Source organism: Emys orbicularis, chromosome 4 (genome assembly GCF_028017835.1).
Source record: "Emys orbicularis isolate rEmyOrb1 chromosome 4, rEmyOrb1.hap1, whole genome shotgun sequence".
In the NCBI taxonomy this organism is placed as follows: domain Eukaryota; kingdom Metazoa; phylum Chordata; order Testudines; family Emydidae; genus Emys; species Emys orbicularis.
This window is the reverse complement of record NC_088686.1, coordinates 12,304,193-12,322,533: the sequence shown is the minus strand read 5'-3', so window position 1 is coordinate 12,322,533 and position 18,341 is coordinate 12,304,193. Positions and strand designations below refer to the sequence as shown.

At 44.8% G+C, this 18,341-nt stretch overlaps 1 protein-coding gene across 2 annotated transcripts in view; it reads left to right on the top strand.

Annotated features, from left to right (window-relative positions):
• SLC35F4 (solute carrier family 35 member F4) overlaps positions 1-18,341 on the top strand; it is a 197,147-nt gene that overhangs the window by 168,881 nt on the left and 9,925 nt on the right. For both annotated transcript variants that reach the window (XM_065404139.1, XM_065404138.1), the window contains exon 4: positions 4,962-5,181. In XM_065404139.1, the coding sequence (XP_065260211.1) occupies positions 4,962-5,181 (220 nt within the window). The remainder of the gene's footprint in view (positions 1-4,961; positions 5,182-18,341) is intronic.

Here is an 18,341-nt window from a genome sequence, read left to right as displayed (position 1 = left end):
TTCCCTAATGGTGGGCACTGTAGGCTCTAGAGCGCATTCCCTCAAGCACTCAATCCAGAATATCTACTGCACCTAGGAGTCCAGGGAAAGCGAGCAGGTGCTGAGTAGCATTGAGGCCCTGATTACAGACATTGTTTATGGCTGCGGGTGCCAGCAAGAGACGACTTCGCTGGGAAGTATCAAATTTCTAGTGACAAGGACAACGCAGGATAATGAGATACAGTAACTCCTCACTTAACGTTGTAGTTATGTTCCTGAAAAATGCAACTTTAAGTGAAATGATGTTAAACGAATCCAATTTTCCCATAAGATTTAATGTAAATGTGGGGGGTTAGGTTCCAAGGAAATTTTTTGGGGGCAGACAAAAGGCATTATATACTGTACTGTACTGTACTGTGGTGGGGAGGTGCCCCTGGCTTACCCCACACAGGCACAGCCCGCTGCAGACAATGAGGCAGGCAAGGACGCTAGGAAGCACCTTGCACAGCAGCAGCTTCCCCCCAGAAAAACAGGTGCTGACTTTGCCAGGGGATGCTCCAGGCCTGCCTCTTCCCGTCCCCGCTCCACTCCAGGCCCGCCTCTTTCCACCCCCACTCCACATCCTCCCTGGAGCACGCCGCGTCCCCGCTCCTCCCCCTTCCTCCCAGCGCTTCCCTGCCGCCAAACAGCTGTTTGGCAGCACTTAGGACTTTCTGGGAGGGAGGGGGAGGAGCGGAGACGCTCCTCCCCCTCCCACCAGTGACGGATTTAGAGTTAGTGGGGCCCTGTGCTCAGCTTCATTTTTGGGGCCCCCTTGTGGGGGGATCATTCTCTCTTATCCCCCCTCCCCCCCATTTTTCATTCTTTTTTTCTCCATTCTCCTCTTGGGGCTCAGGGCTGGGGGTGCGGGGTCTGGGAGGGAGTTAGGGTGCGGGAGGGTGCTCAGGGTGGGGTGCCGGGTCTGGGAGGGAGTTAGGGCACGGAAGGAAGCTCAGGGTGGGGGTGCGGGAGGAGGCTCAGGGCTGGGGCAGGCAGGAGGTGCAGAGCACTTACCTGGGGCAGCTCCTGTTTGGTGCAGGTGGCTCTGCGCAGCGCGGCAGCGCCCCCATGGCCGCGATTCTGGGAGCCGCAATTCTGGGACCTGCCCTTCCCCCCCGCCCCTCCCCCCCGTCAGGCAGGGCCAGCCAGAAGCACCGCTTTCCCCTTGAAAGCCGGCCGGAGAGAAGCGGCACTTCTCTCCAGCCGCTGGCTGCGCGGCTGCCCCTGCTCCTACTGAGTCCTCTGGCCCGTGCTCGCAGGGCTGCATTCTGAAAGGGGCTTTAGAGCTGCAGGCCAGGGCCCCGGGGCCCCCTTAGCCCAGGGCCCTGCAGGGCCCTGCAGCCTGCACCTCCTGCCTGCCCCAGCCCTGAGCCTCCTCCCACACCCACACCCTGAGCGCCCTTCCACACCCTAACTCCCTCCCAGACCCCGCACTCCCACCCTGAGCGTCCTCCCACACCCTAACTCCCTGCGTTCCGGGTGGCCCTGCCTGCGGGGGGGGCAGCTTCCCTGCTCCCTCCCTCCCTCCCTCCCTCCCAGAAAGTCCTAAGCGCCTGGGTGGGGGAAACACTGGGAGGGAGGGAGGGAGGAAGGGAGGGGGAGGAGGCGGAGAAGAGGAACTTGTGCAATGCTCCCTTGTGAAGTCAGCCAAACGACGTTATAAGGGAGCATTGCACAACTTTAAACGAGCATGTTCCCTAATGGAGCAGCAAGGTAACTTCGAAACAACGTTAAGCGGGAGGACATTAAGTGAGGAGTTACTGTACAGGCATCTGTCCAAGCAGAAGCAAAGCTCCAAGTAAATGTGGTTTGTCACACTCGCGCTTTTGCTCCTGCACTCTCCACAGCAGCTCAGCCAGATTTCCCCAGTCTCCTTGGGAACAGGGCCGGCTCCAGGGTTTTGGCCGCCCCAAGCAGCCAAAAAAAAAAAAAAAAAAAAAAGCCGCGATCGCGATCTGCAGCGGCAATTCGGCGGGAGCTCCTTCGCTCCGAGCGGGAGTGAGGGACCGTCCGCCGAATTGCCGCCGAATAGCTGGACGTGCCGCCCCTCTCCGGAGCGGCCGCCCCAAGCACCTGCTTGCCAAGCTGGTGCCTGGAGCCGGCCCTGTGAATGACACATCAGGACGCAGTTTGGAGAAGCAATTTATTGTTACTGAAGTTTACTGCTTTATAGAGCACCTTGGTTTAGTGGCTGCAAAGGAAGAGATGACTCTTAAGTAGTAAGTGGGAATTAATAAAGGAGGTGAATATAGGTGCTCCCCTGGAAAAAAATTATTCGATGGCATAATAGTGTCTCCTTGAGTGCTATCACAGTGACAATGACCTTTTAAAGGGCAGATTTTAAAAATCATGAGGATAATGGCTTATTAGCTGCCTGAAAGCAACAACTTTCAGAGGTGAGATTGAAAAGGTGATGAGAAGCCCGGTGGTTGGATGAATGATGGGATTTTGTCTTGTGACTGAAAAAACTAGCTATACTGCACTTAGCCAAGACATGAGTTAAAAGGGACTTGATTGAGTTATTCCAAAGAGCACAGTAAATTCTACTAGTGAGTCTGTTTTTGTTACTGTGTGCCTTAGTTCAGGAACAAAGGGCATCTCCATTAAGTTAATGCCAATGTTCAGAACACATACAAAGAAATAATTGCTGAATGCAGTATATATGACAGTTAATATGCAGATCTCAGTTGCAGGAAGTAGAGCCAAATACTAGAATAAAAGTAGATTCAAATGGCTGGATTGATAAAATGGCAGGATAATCAAATTATCCTATTATTTTGATTATCATCAGTCATCAAATGACTGATGATAACCAAAATAATGTTATGACCGCTGATAACTAGTAGTAGCATTTTTAGTGATCTAAGCTAAGCAGAATGATACATCGTGTTTCATGACACAAGCTAACTGCCTAACGGGGTCAGGAAGGAAAATCATTTCCTTTGTATTGCATTGCACAATTGGCTGGGTATGTTATGGATTCAAGCGTTGGACACTGCAAGAAAGGAGGATACTGGGTTTGATGGACCAGTGGTGTGACCAGTGATGACAAATCCTTTGTCCAATTTCAGAATCCAGGCTGTGAGCCTGTTGACCTCTCATATGTATCCATTTCTTTTGGCAGTAAGGGCTTTTCCATCAAATGTCTACTTCCAGAGGGCTGTGGTAGCTCCCTACCTTATCTCTTGAACTTGGTGACTATTAGAAATCCCTCATATTTCTGATTAACTGTGCTACAACTACAGCTGGTCAAGTTGTAGTTTTTTCTTCAACTTTTTTTGGGGGGGAGATGAAAGATGGCTTTTCAATCAAATTAAATTTTTATGGAAAAATTTCATTTTTCTAGAATTTTTTCAGTAAAACATTTCCAGTTTTCAGGAAAAAATTGTAATTTTTTGGTTTTTGAAAACTAAATTTTTTTTTGCTGAAAACTGTTTATGTGTTTGTTTATTTTCTTGAAACCAGCTTATAGAAACCAAAAAAAGTTTTGATTGCAATTTCCTTTGAAAAACCAAACAGTTTTGTGAGAAATTTTGAAAAATAGAATTTTTAAAAAATTCCACACCAAAAATAATTGGCATTTTTGACTCGCTTTAATTAAACTACAACACGTTCTCAGGAATACCTGAGTCGTCCCACATACTTTGGAGTCTTCTAAAGATTGCCACATGGCATTTGGAAAACTCTTGGGTTTAAGGTTACAAGGAATTTAGACTGGTTTCTTAATAATACCAAGTATTGATGATGTTCCAGTTTCATGGGTTCTAGGTTCAGTCCACTTGGGTCTGAATTTTATGATGCATTCATTGGTGAGATAATGTGTGCTAAGAATTGGTAATGTTAAGCTACCTGCTGAGTCAAGACTTCAGTCATACTTTGAGTGTCTCATGGAATCTTTTGATGAAGAAGAGAGAAAGGTTACTAAAGACGGGCCGACCTGGTTTGAGAAAGACAGTGAAATTTCAAAAGGGGTGCAGTCATTTGCCTTTAAGCAGATTGGACACTAAACTACCCAATCTATCCTCTAACCTGAGACACCATTTTGAATAGCGTCACTTAGATTGTCTCTAAAACGAGAATTTTTAACACTGACATTCCTGCGTCACCCAATACTGGCTGCCCAAACAACTTCATTCAGAGCTGTGTGAAGCAACAAGAGAGTATTTGTGAATCTTCAGATTTTGTTCTCAATTTTTATCGGCAAACAAATGTCTCAATTTCTTCTAGTGAACACGTTTCGCTGTGTGTATGACAAAAATGTAGTAACGTGGAGCGGAAAAATGTGGGTTGGGGTTTTTTTGTGTTTTTTTTGGCAAAACAGTCTTTTTTGGTCAATTTTGCTCATGGTGGGAATTTTTCCACATACCTAACAGGAGCTGTCTGGAAGTATTACATTCAGAAGTTAACTGTTTCAAGACTCCAGAGTACTCGAGTTAGAGGGGATAGCTGGCTATTTCTGAATACTGAAGGTTATTAGTATCTTACCCTGTCCCTCTTTAGACCATACTCTTATAAAAGAGAAAAGAGAAACCTCCACGCTGGGAGTGGGGCTATTTTCAAGCCACTAAGAAGAATGGCATTTATAGGCCTTGAATCCATGGATTTATTAGGCAGGGATTCAAAACTCCGAGTACTATCGACCCCCCTGAGTTATGCATGTGAGAACACATTACCCATGACTGATTGTTCCTGCATAGAGGCTGGTTCTTCCAGGTAAGTGGCTCCTATTCTATTTGCAATATTGCACTGCTTTAAGTGGCTGAGAAAAGTAGGCTATGTTATGATCAGTACTGAATATATCCCTTTCTTGTGAGTGTACCGAGTATTCAGGAAGCCCGCTTGACTATGTCTAGAACATAATAAAAGTCTAGAACGTGTTTTCCATGCTCAAGAGAACATTAAACAAAATACTAGTTGAGTATTAAACTGTTTTCTTTTCTTAGGGAATGCAGTCGGATTTTTGGTGAAGATGGTCTGACGTTGAAACTCTTTCTTAAAAGGACTGCTCCCTTTTCTATTCTGTGGACTTTGACTAATTACCTGTATTTACTGGCTTTAAAGAAGCTGACAGCCACAGACGTCTCTGCCCTGTTCTGTTGTAACAAAGCATTTGTCTTCTTGCTTTCTTGGATTGTGCTGAAAGACAGGTTCATGGGCGTAAGGGTAATGACTTATATGATTTTCAACCATCTTGACTTTCATAATCAATCTTAAATCCATGATTTAAAGATACATTGTTTTTAGTATAATGGATGTATATTTTGAAACATTTCTCATTAACTTTGTGGTGCAAATCTAAATCTGAAGTCCAGTTAGGGATCTCAGTCTCTTAAGAGAATAGGGTGCAAGTGCGAAGTCCAGCAGAACCATGACACCGAATTTCAGATGGTGAATTAGCTGATTGAACTAAGAGGGCCTTTGATGACCTTGGGTTTAAAGTTCTGAAATATCGTTAGTGAAGCGGAAAACACTTTTATACAAGTTTATTTTTAACTTTGTGATAAACTCTTAGGCCCTTACTAGAGCAATTTCGTTTGTAGTTCTGGGCTGATACTGAATTAATCATTTTAAAGATTGTTCTATGCTTTTTCAATATACTATGTCTTTCTAAGGACAACATAGAGACACACACTAAACAGGGATTACATGGAACTTAAGTGGGCACAGGCCGTTTATGCAGGGGTAAGTTTCACATTGAGTATATAAGTCTGATAGAACGGTATGGATAGGAATAGAAGTGGGATGTATATTTTTTGTAGCCCTCTGTCCCCATCCCCCCACCAAGAGAAAGGTCTACCCCAAGTGGACTTGGGGAAAACGGAGCATATTTCTTGTATATAACATGCACATCTGAGTATGCAGAATGGATTAGGAGCCGCCTCTGAATTTTTGCTCAAAAATGTACAGATGCTGCACCATTGTAGTCAATGAAAATATTCCCATTGACTTGAATGGGAGTTGGGTCAGGCCCTAATGATCTGATCTGGTCCCATTGCAGTCAGGGTGAGTTTAGCCATTAATGTCAAAGGCGGGGCCCAGCTCAGGCATCTAGAACTGGAATGGGCCACCGGAGCTGTTGGATTTGAGTTCCTGGGGGAGGGTGATGGCAGGCTGTGCATTCGCTGAGGGACTCCTGCCAGCCATTTTATAAAATGATGGACACAACTGTTTTTAGGATGCTGAAGTTGGAAAATGATCCTGGAATGAAGGAGCAGGAGAACCCTGGACTGAGACATCTGACCTGGCTTTTGGAATTGGGGGCAGGTACATCTGCCCTTGGGTTCTGGGGACTGAGGGGAAACTTCCTTTTCCGAGAGGGGGCTGGATGGCTTGCCAAACTAGTAATGAGGATATAAACTCCAGATCAGTATAGCATTAAGCATGTGTTTGTTTGTAAGCATGAGTAATGCCATCTCTATTCAGCAAAGCACATGCTTACATGTTTTGCCAAATTAGGGCCATAGAGAAGCTTCAGGTCCAGGCGACCAGTCCCAATTCAGACTAGATCAGTAATGAATTTAACCTTTTTCTCTTTGGTGGGTGTCCTGTTGCACTCATGAAATGAGTTTGGCAGACTCTGCCCAGTTTCCAGCAGACTGGTACCCATATGTCAGAACCCTGTTACCACTAATCAGCATCATTTTGGGCAGTCCCAGCACAAATGCCTAGGACTAAGTTTGCATTGAGAGGTAATCAATTGCTAACCTCCAGAGGTTACCCTTTGAGAGTAGAGATGGGGCACATTAGAACCAGGGCACTGTGGGGAAGCCTGTATTGCTAATATGCCTCAATTTCTCCATCTGTAAAATGGGGATAATAATACTGACCTCTGTTGTAAAGACCTTTGAGATCTACTAAAGCTCCATAAGAGCTAGGTGGTATTATAACTAATGTCTGTACTGTCTCTTTTCATGGCTAGTTATTATTGTACATAATGGTAGTGCTGACAATGTGCTAGCCATTGTCCCGTCCCCAGAAAGCTTAGCAAAGACTTATGCAGGTGCTCAACTTCAAGTATGTGACTAGTCCCATTAAGGGAAGGATGGGAATAGTAAGTGTTGGCAGGGTTAGGGCCGAAATATATATGATGCACATATCTATTATATACCCCATTTAAAAATATTAAATCAACAAACATCAGCTGTAACCAACTGCCCCTCCAGCTGTCTGTAGTTCCTTGGCTTATTCCTTGTAGACATCATGGAAGGAAGTATGCCTTGAGGAAGGATTTGAAAGAGGAGACTATAGTGTCCTTGCAAATCAGAGAGGGGCTCTTTCAGCTTAGGCAGTAGAGGTTCTTGTAGGAAGCACTAAAAGACTCACGTTCAATTTCTGCTGCCAGCACCCCAGCCAGGGGTATCAGCATTGCAGATAAAAAAAGGATTCTTTCAAATACATGAACTCATCTAACTGACTAAATCAAGGAATGTATTCCATGCACAGCGGGCAGCAATTGCAGTGATAGAAGACTTTGCTTTCCAGAGGTGTTACTGTGGCATGTTTCAAGAGTTCTAAAACAATAGGGGGGAGGGATAGCTCAGTGGTTTGCGCATTGGCCTGCTAACCCCAAGGTTGTGAGTTCAATCCTTGAGGGGACTATTTAGGGATCTGGGGCAAAAAATAGTTGGGGATTGGTCCTGCTTTGAGCAGGGGGTTGGACTTGATGACCTCCTGAGGTCCCTTCCAACCCTGATATTCTATGATTCTAACATAAGGCTTAGTTGTGAGCCTCCTTTCACACCTGCACTGGCTACAGGGGAAGCAGAATGGGTGTGGAAGCTGGGAGGAGAGTGGGCAGGGGGGGTAGGCAGAGCCTTGGCTTCTAACCCCTCCCCACTGCACCAGCCAGCAACTGAGCTGCCATGGAGGGATAAGTCAGCTGAATCAAGTATAGGTTGGTTCTAACTTTTCCTCTTGAGTGAGAGGAAATAGGACTGAACTGTGAATAACTGAGTAGCAGCTTCAAGAAACACTCATTGAGTGATACAAATAAGTTGAGTCACCGGGTCACTGGTTTGCTCTTGGGACATAGAAGCCTCATGCTGCCACTTACTCCAGGCTCGTGGCCATGACATGATCTAGCCCGTCAAAAGTAAGACATCATATACCTTTTTTAGTAATCTCCATTTCAAAGTAACAAATTTCCATAAAGGGCAAACACAACTGATGAATTGTGCTAAAAAGATGTCATAAAGGAACTAGCTGTGAAAGTGCACTAAAGTTGTTTTCAACTTTTTTTAACTTGTACCATAAAAAGCACAGTATTGAGTGAGAAAAAGTGTCAGCTTTTGCTATAAGTACATGTAATTATTAATGCTGTAGGTGTAATATATTAGGCATAGAATCATAGGACTGGAAGGGACCTCGAGAGGTCATCTAATCCAGTCCCCTGCACTCATGGCAGGACTAAGTATTATCCAGACCATCCCTGACAGGTGTTTGTCTAACCTGCTCTTAAAAATCTCCAATGATGGAGATTCCACAACCTCCCTCAGCAATTTATTCCAGTGCTTAACCACCCTGACAGTTAGGAAGTTTTTCCTAATGTCCAACCTAAACCTCCCTTGCTGCAATTTAAGCCCATGCTTCTTGTCCTATCCTCAGAGGTTAAGAAAAACAATTTTTCTCCCTCCTCCTTGTATCAACCTTTTACATACTTGAAAACTGTTATCATGTTGCCTCTCAGTCTTCTCTTTTCCAGACTAAACAAACCCAATTTTTTCATTCTTCCCTCATAGGTCATGTTTTCTAGACCTTTAATCATTTTTGTTGCTCTTCTCTGGACTCTCTCCAATTTGTCCAAATCGTTCGTGAAATGTGGCACCCAGAACTGGACACAATACTCCAGATGAGGCCTAATCAGCGCGGAGTAGAGCGGAAGAATTACTTCTCGTGTCTTGCTTACAACACTCCTGCTAATCATCCTCCCAGAATGATGTTTGGTTTTTTTGCAACAGCGTTACACTGTTGACTCATATTTAGCTTGTGGTCCACTATGACCCCCAGATCCCTTTCCGCAGTACTCCTTCCTAGGCAGTCATTTCCCATTTTGTATGTGTGCATATGTGTACATTTTCCAGCAGTATGTGCACAAGGATAATTTTTAATGGTAATAATCAGGCAGGCGAGTGCTTGGGAAATGGAATGTGACAAAGGAGTGTGAGAAGTTCCAATCGACATCCAGCCTTTTGTATTTTGGCAAGATCTGTGCTGCTTTCACTCCTGAGATGCACTGAAAACAGGTGTAATAATTATGTTATCTGAGAAATAAGGGAACAGAAAAATACAGGGCTAATAATATTCTCTGCGCTGGTTTTTACAAAGTACTCAGCACCCACAATCAGGGCCAGGTTTTCAAAAGGACTCACCTCTTATTGGGCTTACTCAAGGGCCTAAATGAGCTGTCTTGAAAATCTGGCCCCATAGTGTAGTTCCTCTGCGTGAGCTTTATCTGTATAACTAATCATAAAGGACACTCCCTCTAAATACTGCACACAAAGGTCTCAATCCTTCAAAAATGTGCTCATATGCTTAACTTTGCACATCCTTTGTAATTCCATTGGAGTCAAGGGAACTTGACTCCAAGCACAGTATTGAGTGAGAAAAAGTGTCAGCTTTTGCTATAAGTACATGTAATTATTAATGCTGTAGGTGTAATATATTAGGCATAGAATCATAGGACTGGAAGGGACCTCGAGAGGTCATCTAATCCAGTCCCCTGCACTCATGGCAGGACTAAGTATTATCCAGACCATCCCTGACAGGATGTAAGTATTATCCAGACCATCCCTGACAATGTAATTCCATTGGGGGGGGGAGGGATAGCTCAGTGGTTTGAGCATTGGCCTGCTAAACCCGGGGTTGTGAGTTCAATCCTTGAGGGGGCCATCTGGGGCAAAATCAGTACTTGGTCCTGCTAGTGAAGGCAGGGGGCTGGACTCAATGACCTTTCAAGGTCCCTTCCAGTTCTAGGAGATAGAAAAAGAACTACTCACAGTGCATGAAGTTCAGCATGTGTGTAATTCTTTGGAGTGGGCCCGGATTCAGCAAGGCACTTAAGCATGTGCCAAAGACCATTCCTATTCCAGATGGCAGTTAAGTGCACGCTTAACTTTAAGCCCATGCTTAAGTCCCATTGACTTCAGGGTTTAAAATTAAGCACCCGATTCAGTGCTTTTGTCAACAGGGGCCATTAGAGCTAAGCTTGAATTTTCAAATTTGGCTTTGTCTGGTTTGAAAGAAAGCCTGCTACTGGATCCAGGGCCGGCTCTGGCTTTTTTGCCACCCCAGGCAAAAAAGCCTCCGGCCGCCCCCCCCCCCCCCTGCGGGGGGGAGGGGAGGGAGGGCGGCCGGAGCCCTGGGAGGAGGGCGGCGAGCCCCGGCGGGGGCTCGGCTCTCCCCTCGGCAGCCAGAGCGCAGGGGGCAGGGCGGCGAGAGGGCGGCGAGCCCCGGCTGGGGCTCGCTGCTCTCCCCCCGGCGGCCGGGGGGGAGGGCAGCGAGCCCGGCCGTTGCCCCGCTCTCCCCGGCGTCCGGAGCGCCGCGCCGCCCCCCTCCAGGTGCCGCCCCAAGCACAAGCTTGGTGGGCTGGTGCCTGGAGCCGGCCCTGACTGGATCACATTAGAGAGACAAAGTGGATGAGATAATATTTTTTATTGGACCAACTTCTGTTGGTGAGAGAGACAAGTTTTCGAGCTTACACAGAGCTCTTCTTCAGGTCTGGAAAAGGTACTCAGAGTGTCACAGTTAAGACAAGGTGGAACAGATTGTTTAGAGCAGAAGTAGTTAACAGATATTTCAAGGGACCAAGGTAAAGTGGCCCATTCATGGCAGGGAGGGAAGCTGGAGGGGTGGGGTTTAGTGGGTTATAGATTGTTGTCATAAACCATAAATCCAGTGTGTCTGTTCAATCCATGATTTTTAGTATCTAGCAAAGTTGCGAAGTAAAGCTCCTAGGCTTGTCTTTTGAAGGTATTGTGCAGTTTTCCTTTGAGGATGAGGACTGAGAGGTCAGATATAGAGTGATTGCTTTGTGAAACGTGTTCACCCACAGGTGACGGGCGTTTTTGCCTTTTATCATTTTTCTGTGTGAGTTCATTTGAGAGCATAGTGATTGGTTTCACCCACATAGTAGTTGTTGCTGGGGCATTTAGTGCACTGGATGAGGTACACCACGTGTGATAGGCATGTGTAGGATCCATGGATCTAGAAAGGTGTGTTGTGGGGGGTGCTGATCATTGTAGCAGTGGAGATATGTTTACAGGTTTTTATCTGTTGTTCTGGAGGGCCGGGTGGCACTTTGAGTTGGTGAACCCACACAGGGCATCATCATACAATTATAGCCCATACTCAATGGGCATCACATCCTGAAAGAAATATTTCCTGAACCCCCCACTTCTGTCCTTCAAACAACCCCACAGCCTCTCCATGCTCATCATCAGAAGCAAGCTCCTCATAGACCAGGTCATATCCACTCAGTGTGGCACCATACCCTGCCAGAACAAGAGATGCAAAACCTGTAGACATATATTATGAAAATATAATGATTACTAAATGCCTAGCAAATTTAACATTTCATGGATCAGTTAACAGATCATGGAGTTCTCAAGATCCTAGTAAGCCCAGGGGTTCACAGTCAGTTTCCCATTCTTTATGTCGGAGGGGGCTAGAAACTTTTTTCTGTTGTACCATGCGGTCACAGTACAGAAGAGCTTGGCAACCACTGGTATAATACATAGCTCTGCAATAGCATGTTTCGTCAGTAGATCTCCTTTGTAAAGTGCTTTGAGGTCAGTATTATTATCCCCATTTTACAGTGGTAAACTGAGGCATGGGGAGGGGAAGTGACTTGCCCAAGGACTCCTAGCTGGCCAGTGGCAGAGCCTGGGATGAAACCCAGCTCTCCAGAGTTCAGGTCACTCTTTTCTTCTCTTGTATAAAGCTGACTTTTTACCCACGTGCTATTTTTCTGGTAAAGGTTAACAGTAAGTCTTGCTCTGAGGATACCTTTAGTGAATAATGATTATCTGGGGGAAGAGATGTGTGGAAGTTTAACAGGTTTTGCAAACAAGATGATGACATGCTATGCTTGCAATACCCTATACCCACCTAGCTGATAAAGATTATGACGTCAGGCCTTAGACCTTGTTTGGGAATGGGTTTAAGCTAACCCGAAAAAAGACACTTTTATATTGAAATAAGAGTGTCCACATGAGGTGCATATACTGGCGTAACCATAACAGTGCAACTGGTAAACGTTTCTGTTAGAGGGCTTATTCCTTCACCCTCTCACTTCCCTGGTCCTTCTCGCATGAACAGAGAGCAACAATACCCGAAGTCTGAAGGTGCAAACAATTCGATGTTTATTGGCGTGAACTTCCAGCAAGCATGATTCCAGTTTCCTTCCTCAGTGTCCCCCTTCCCAGCTCTGATGCCACAGAGCCTTGCCTGTGTCCCTATTCCCATTCCCCCCCCTTAGTGAAACATGATTCCAATTCCCCCACCCCCATTCCCTGTTCCCATTCCCCCCCTTACTTCCTGATTGACTGCAGACTATATAGTAAAACTTGAGTTCTGCTTACCTATACCTTAACCAATCATTTTATTGAAATTTAACTAACAAATCCTAACACATTGTAACATAATTATTTAACCAATTATATCCCATCACCTTAATTGGTTTACACCCAACAAAATTAATTATACAGCAGACAGAAACAATCACAGAACCAGACAGAGATTATACAGACAAATAATAGGGAAGTGGAGACTACAGTGATAGAACAATACAGAAATGAGGATTTTACATCCCAGCTATTGATAAGTGAGTTCTTGCCAAACAGGATGCTGTCAAACTAAGTTTTCTTTAAACCTTTTAGGCTCTTCCCTTTCTCTGGAGGTGATCGATCGGATCACCTTTCTAACAGCCCCAGATTGCCTTATTTCAATGGGACTAGTTTGGAATGTGAGGATGTGACCGTTCACTTCTCAGCTTATGGCTGCCTCTGCTGTTTAGCCAAAGGCCTTTCTTAGCCTAAGAACAGGGCCTCAGACTGTCACAGTAAGAGAAGGCCCTTACACCGGCAGACAGTGATTTTGATTCTTTCTTTTATACCTCTATAACTAGCTAAGTGATAAGAATACACCTAAAGTCTTAAAGTATAGGCCTTTGCAGACAGGCCTGAATATTTATATCCTAACAGTTTCCAGCGTAGGACAGGCCTTAGGTGACTTGGTCTGAGGGCAATAGTGTGGGATGGGGAGATAAGCAGAGGGCACTCGCTGTGCCCCATGGGGAAGTATCCATAACCGGTAGGCCTACCTTGTCTCCCTGGAAGCTTCTGAATTCCTCATGGCATAGTTGGGTGTCCCATGTATCCACATTGCTCTACTCCTCCCTGTAGTGGAGTTGATCACAGTCGGAGCTGGTCCAAATGCTGCAAACACTTTAAGCTTGTAAGGTGGCCTATTGACTTCAGATGCTTAAAGTTAAGGATGTGCGTACGTGTCTGCAGGTTCAGAGCCCTGGTTATGTTCCTCCATGAGCTCTATTTAAATGTTCATATTTGAAAAGAAAATCCTTTGGGGACCTCTTGCCACCCCTGGGTCTCAGCTTCTTTTCAGGAAGGCTGGTTGTAGATAGGAGACAGGTTTCCTTATATTACACTGACTAAGGCTGTAGTACGCGCCCCATGGACAAAGCTGTTCCTTGGTGAAATGCTGCCTGGCTAAACTTTCTTCCAAGAAAGACAATGCAAACTGGTTTTAGTCATTGTCTGTTAGGTGGCCTAAGAAGGTTTCCAGCTTGTTCCATTAATTGAAAGACTTGTTTAAAGAGCAGTCAGCTACAACAGGCCACTTTGCTTCCCTTCGACCCCTGCTGCTACTTGCCAGCACAGCGAGCCTGAAGGATACGCACTCGGGCCTCTCAAGCAAGCATAAGACAATTACTGCTCACCAGTCATTCGCTCCAATGCTTTAATGTATCCTTTGCAGAAGTAACTCCTAATATGAAATTTAAAATAATGTTCTTACCGTTTTTTCCATTGTCAGGTCGTATTCATCCTGTGGCTGAGGAGATGATGCTCGTTTTGTGCTCATTGTCTTCTAAAGGCTGCTGAGGGAAAGGCTTGGCTTTCTAAAATCCTGGCAAACTGTAAAACTGGCCCTAAAATTAGTGTAGGGTTGGACTGAGAGCCCCTTGCTCCCACCCCACTGGTGAGCAGTTACTCACCTGAGTTGTGCTATTGAAGTCAGTGGATTTACTCATGTGAGGAACTGCTCAGTAATGTGAGGAAGAGGGCCACAATACGGTTCTTAGTGAGGTGCTGTTCACTAACAATCAAATCCCGATCCCATTGAAGTCAGTGAGAGTTTTACCGATGACTTCAGAGGGAGTGGGATTTGACCCCAAGATCACAGAAAAGGTATTACTGTTGCAAAAATGTGTTAGCTGCATTCGGTTAACATGTGGGTTGTCAGAACATCACGTGAGTCAGAACTCAGATCCATGGTATTGCTTCTGGCACATATCTAGCCAACAAAATAGGCAGCCGATCCACATCCATAGAAATACATACGACTCTTCATGCCAAGGGTGTAATATTAAACTGACAGGGCAGCACTGAAGTGGTGTCACATGCAGTGGGTAAGTCTTCCTGGTGCAAAATTAGTTTTAGGAAGCAATTCCTGACCTGTCAATCCAGGTGGAGTATGTAGACATTTAAAATGATAGCCAACAGCCATGTGTGCCATCACCATCTTGACTGAAAGACTGGAGGTCAAACAATCCTCTACATAAGTTATTTTTGTAGTGAGACTGGAAGTTCCATGAACCTGGATCTCCCCTTTCCCCCGCCCAGTCAGTAGTAGCTGTAATAGCTTTGGCAGAGGAGAGGATCCTCCTGTAGGATGGTGGAGGGTGACAGGCTGTCTGTCAGCCCCCAGAAGATGGCTCCATTGGGATTTAAGGGAAGTCTACCAGGCCAGCTCTCCAAAGATGTAGGAAAGAGAAGTAAACTAGGTGACCATCCCTAAAAACAGCAGAAGGGGGAAAGAAAACTACAGAGGCACCTCTCCTCAGATAACAGGGAGGTAAGAGAAAAGACTGGACCTGGAAAACAGGGTTGGTTTTCCGACAGGGACCACAAATGAAAGGATATTAAATTATGCCTGGTAGGTGGGGAGAAGGTTCTGTGGGAATGGTCATGGAGTCTGCTGGGAATGGTGTTTTGCACAATGGTTGGACTCCCAGTGAGAATTTTTCCTGAGCAAAGACTGAAGAACTTCAACAAAGGGGAAGTAAAGACATCTGAATAATGAGTCTCGAGAACACTTTCTGTGACGCCTGTTGCTCCAGTCATTAAGACTAAAAACAACAGTGCTTTCCATTGATGAGATGAGAGCTGTATGGAGGAAGCAGGAAACCGTATACCTTCTTATGTGCCACGTTTTGTAAAGTACACTGGCATCAGACGAGTGGCACTGATGTGATTTTGAGGAAACAGGTACATTCTGCCAAGTTCTGCTCTCACTTACAAATCTGGGGTAACTCTATTAGAAATATGTAAAAAAAAACCAAAAAACCCTCTCTCTATACTTTCATGCAACCCATAGTTTTTAGGAGGTGTTTGATTATCAATCCAGTACAACAGAGCTACCTTATTTATCACATTTATATTTCCAGACCTAAGTCACCAGTTTCTACTGATTTCTTTTCACAAATAATTCTTCTGGAATCTTAACATAAAAATGAACATGGAGGTCTTTAACATTTTCAGTAGGTGATGATTACTTCAGGGCCTTTTGTTATGTCTTTTGGGAAGCAGGTTTGCAATATTACATGTGACCAGTGACAGAATATGACCAATCTACAATGCAACCCAAGATTTAAAAAGACACACCAGTGTAGCTGTTTGTTTAGTTTTTTAAGCCTCTGAATGTGAGTTGCAGTTCTGATCTCTGAGGGGGTTTGGTTATAATTCTGAATTGCTATAAAGCTGATTTTTTTTATCTTGTTAATTCATATCCTGGGGGAAGTTGAAAAGAAAAACAGAAATATTACTTATCTAATCATAGTAACTAATGGACTGTTCAGCTAAACGGAAGCTAATGTGTAGAATTTCTGCATTGGTGATGGCTGCTAAACAAGGATTCCATTTAGCGTTTCAAGATTATAGTTGAGTTCTGCATCCTGCTTACTGACGACATACCATGTACATGTAGATCTAGCTATGAAATATTACTGTCAATTCTAGCAGTATGACATACTGTGTCATATGATGTTATAAGAATAATCTTTATCCCACATGAAGGTAAAAGATCGAGTTTTATAGAGTCGAAGGCTAGTAGGGTCCATTGGTCTGAACTCCTGTTTATCACAGGCCATGAAATTTCACCCAAATACTTCTATACTGAGCTCGATGACTTCCGTTAAACCAAAGCTTTCCAATCCTCAGGAGACTGAGGGCTAGTCTACACTAGAAAATGAGAGTGACCCAGCTACATTGCTCAGGGGTGTGAAAAATCCACATCCCAGAGCAAGATTGTTACCCTGACTTAAGTCTCCATGTAGAGCAATGGAAGAATTCTTCCGTTGACCTAGATACTGCCTCTCCGGGAGGTGGATTTACTCAGCGATGGGAGAACCCCAGCAGCTGCACCGCTGTGGCGTTTTAAGTGTAAGACGTACCTAGACTGTGTGTTGCAGAGAACAGGAAAGATCTAGGTGCCACCAATGCCCAAGGCCCCTGCAGTATCAGTGAATTGATTAGGTGAGGTATGCCGAGGTGATCCAGGCCCCAGGAAGGCAAGAAAACCCCAAGGTCCCTGGCAATCTGACCTGGGGGGAAAATCCTTCCCAACTCCAAATGTAGCGATCAGTTTGACCCTGAACATGTGAGCAAGACACAGCAGCCAAACATCTAGAAAGCAGATTCTCTATGCCACCTCAGAGCACTGCTCCACCCCATCCAGTGTCCCATCTCCTGCTGTGGCCAGTCTCTGATGCTTCAGAGGAAGGTGGGGGAAAAAAAAAGAAAACCCAGGATACATCTCCTCTTGTGCATTGGGGAAAATTCCTTCCTGATCCCTTCAGGGAGCCGGCTGAAGCCCTGAAGCATAAGACTGGATTATAGACATTGTCTTAATGAATTGCTACAAGAGTTATGAGCATGTTGAGGTCAATGCAAGTAAGCCTGTTCCCCTATGGAGGAATAGAATGAACAGTGGGATGTATAGATTCACAGGTTCCAAGGTCCAAAGGGACTATTCTGACCATCCAGCTTGGCCTCACTACCCCCATCCAAATACAGAGAGCTCATACAAGGGTGCATTTTTCTGGGGTTTACTTTTCCGTAGTAGTGGCTGTTTTACAGAAAGGTCCCAGAACAGACTATTTGATCATGGATCAAATGAAGTGATGCCATAGACTGTGGTTGCACATTTGTACTGTTGGTAGCTGACACCTACTAGTATTTGAAGAAGAGGGCATAGTCTAGTAAAAAGAGGTATAAGGTAACATTTTCAAAAGGACCCAAGCGGGTTAGGGACCTAACTTCCATTGATCTAAGCAGGTTAAGCACCTCACATATTTAAGCACGTTTGAAAATCTTATTAGGCACCTATTTGTGGCTTTAGGCACTTCATATCTTTGAAAAGCTGTCCCTCCCAAATCCTCTTTTCAAAAGTGACTTAGGTCCGGAGCCTCAAAGGTATTTAGGTGCCTAATTCCCATTGACATCTCCCATTGAAGGTAAGAGGGAAGGATGATCCACTGGCCTAAGACATGGGAAACCCAGGTTCAATTCACTGTTCTGCCACTGATTTCCTCTGTAACCTTGGGCCAGTCACTTAGCCTCTCTTTGCCTTAGTTTCCCTTTGTAAAATGCAGATAATATGCTTCCCTGCTTCACAGGGGAGTTGTGAGGAAGAAATACAAGGGTGTGAAGTGCTTTGAGATCTCCTGATGAAGTGCTATATAAGAAGTAGGCATTACTATTAATAATAAGGGTAAATGGAACTGAAAGAGAATGTAAATTCTACTTGTGACATAAACATAGAATCTGTTTGGCCATATTTACCCTGGCTCTCTGCCAGTCTGTTGTGAAGTTATGACTGAAAGGAAAACAAAAGCACCTGGTGAAGTTAGCTTTTTACTCCCATAAGCAGGGCTGGGATGCTAATGTAGCATTTAAATTGAAATAATAATTGATGTTAAGACAAGAAGAGAATATACAATATTGGCCTTTTTGAAATATGTTTTTCTTTAGTTTCTGGAAATTAAAAACCTATCAAAATATCAGACAGTTTTTTCATGGGAAAAACAT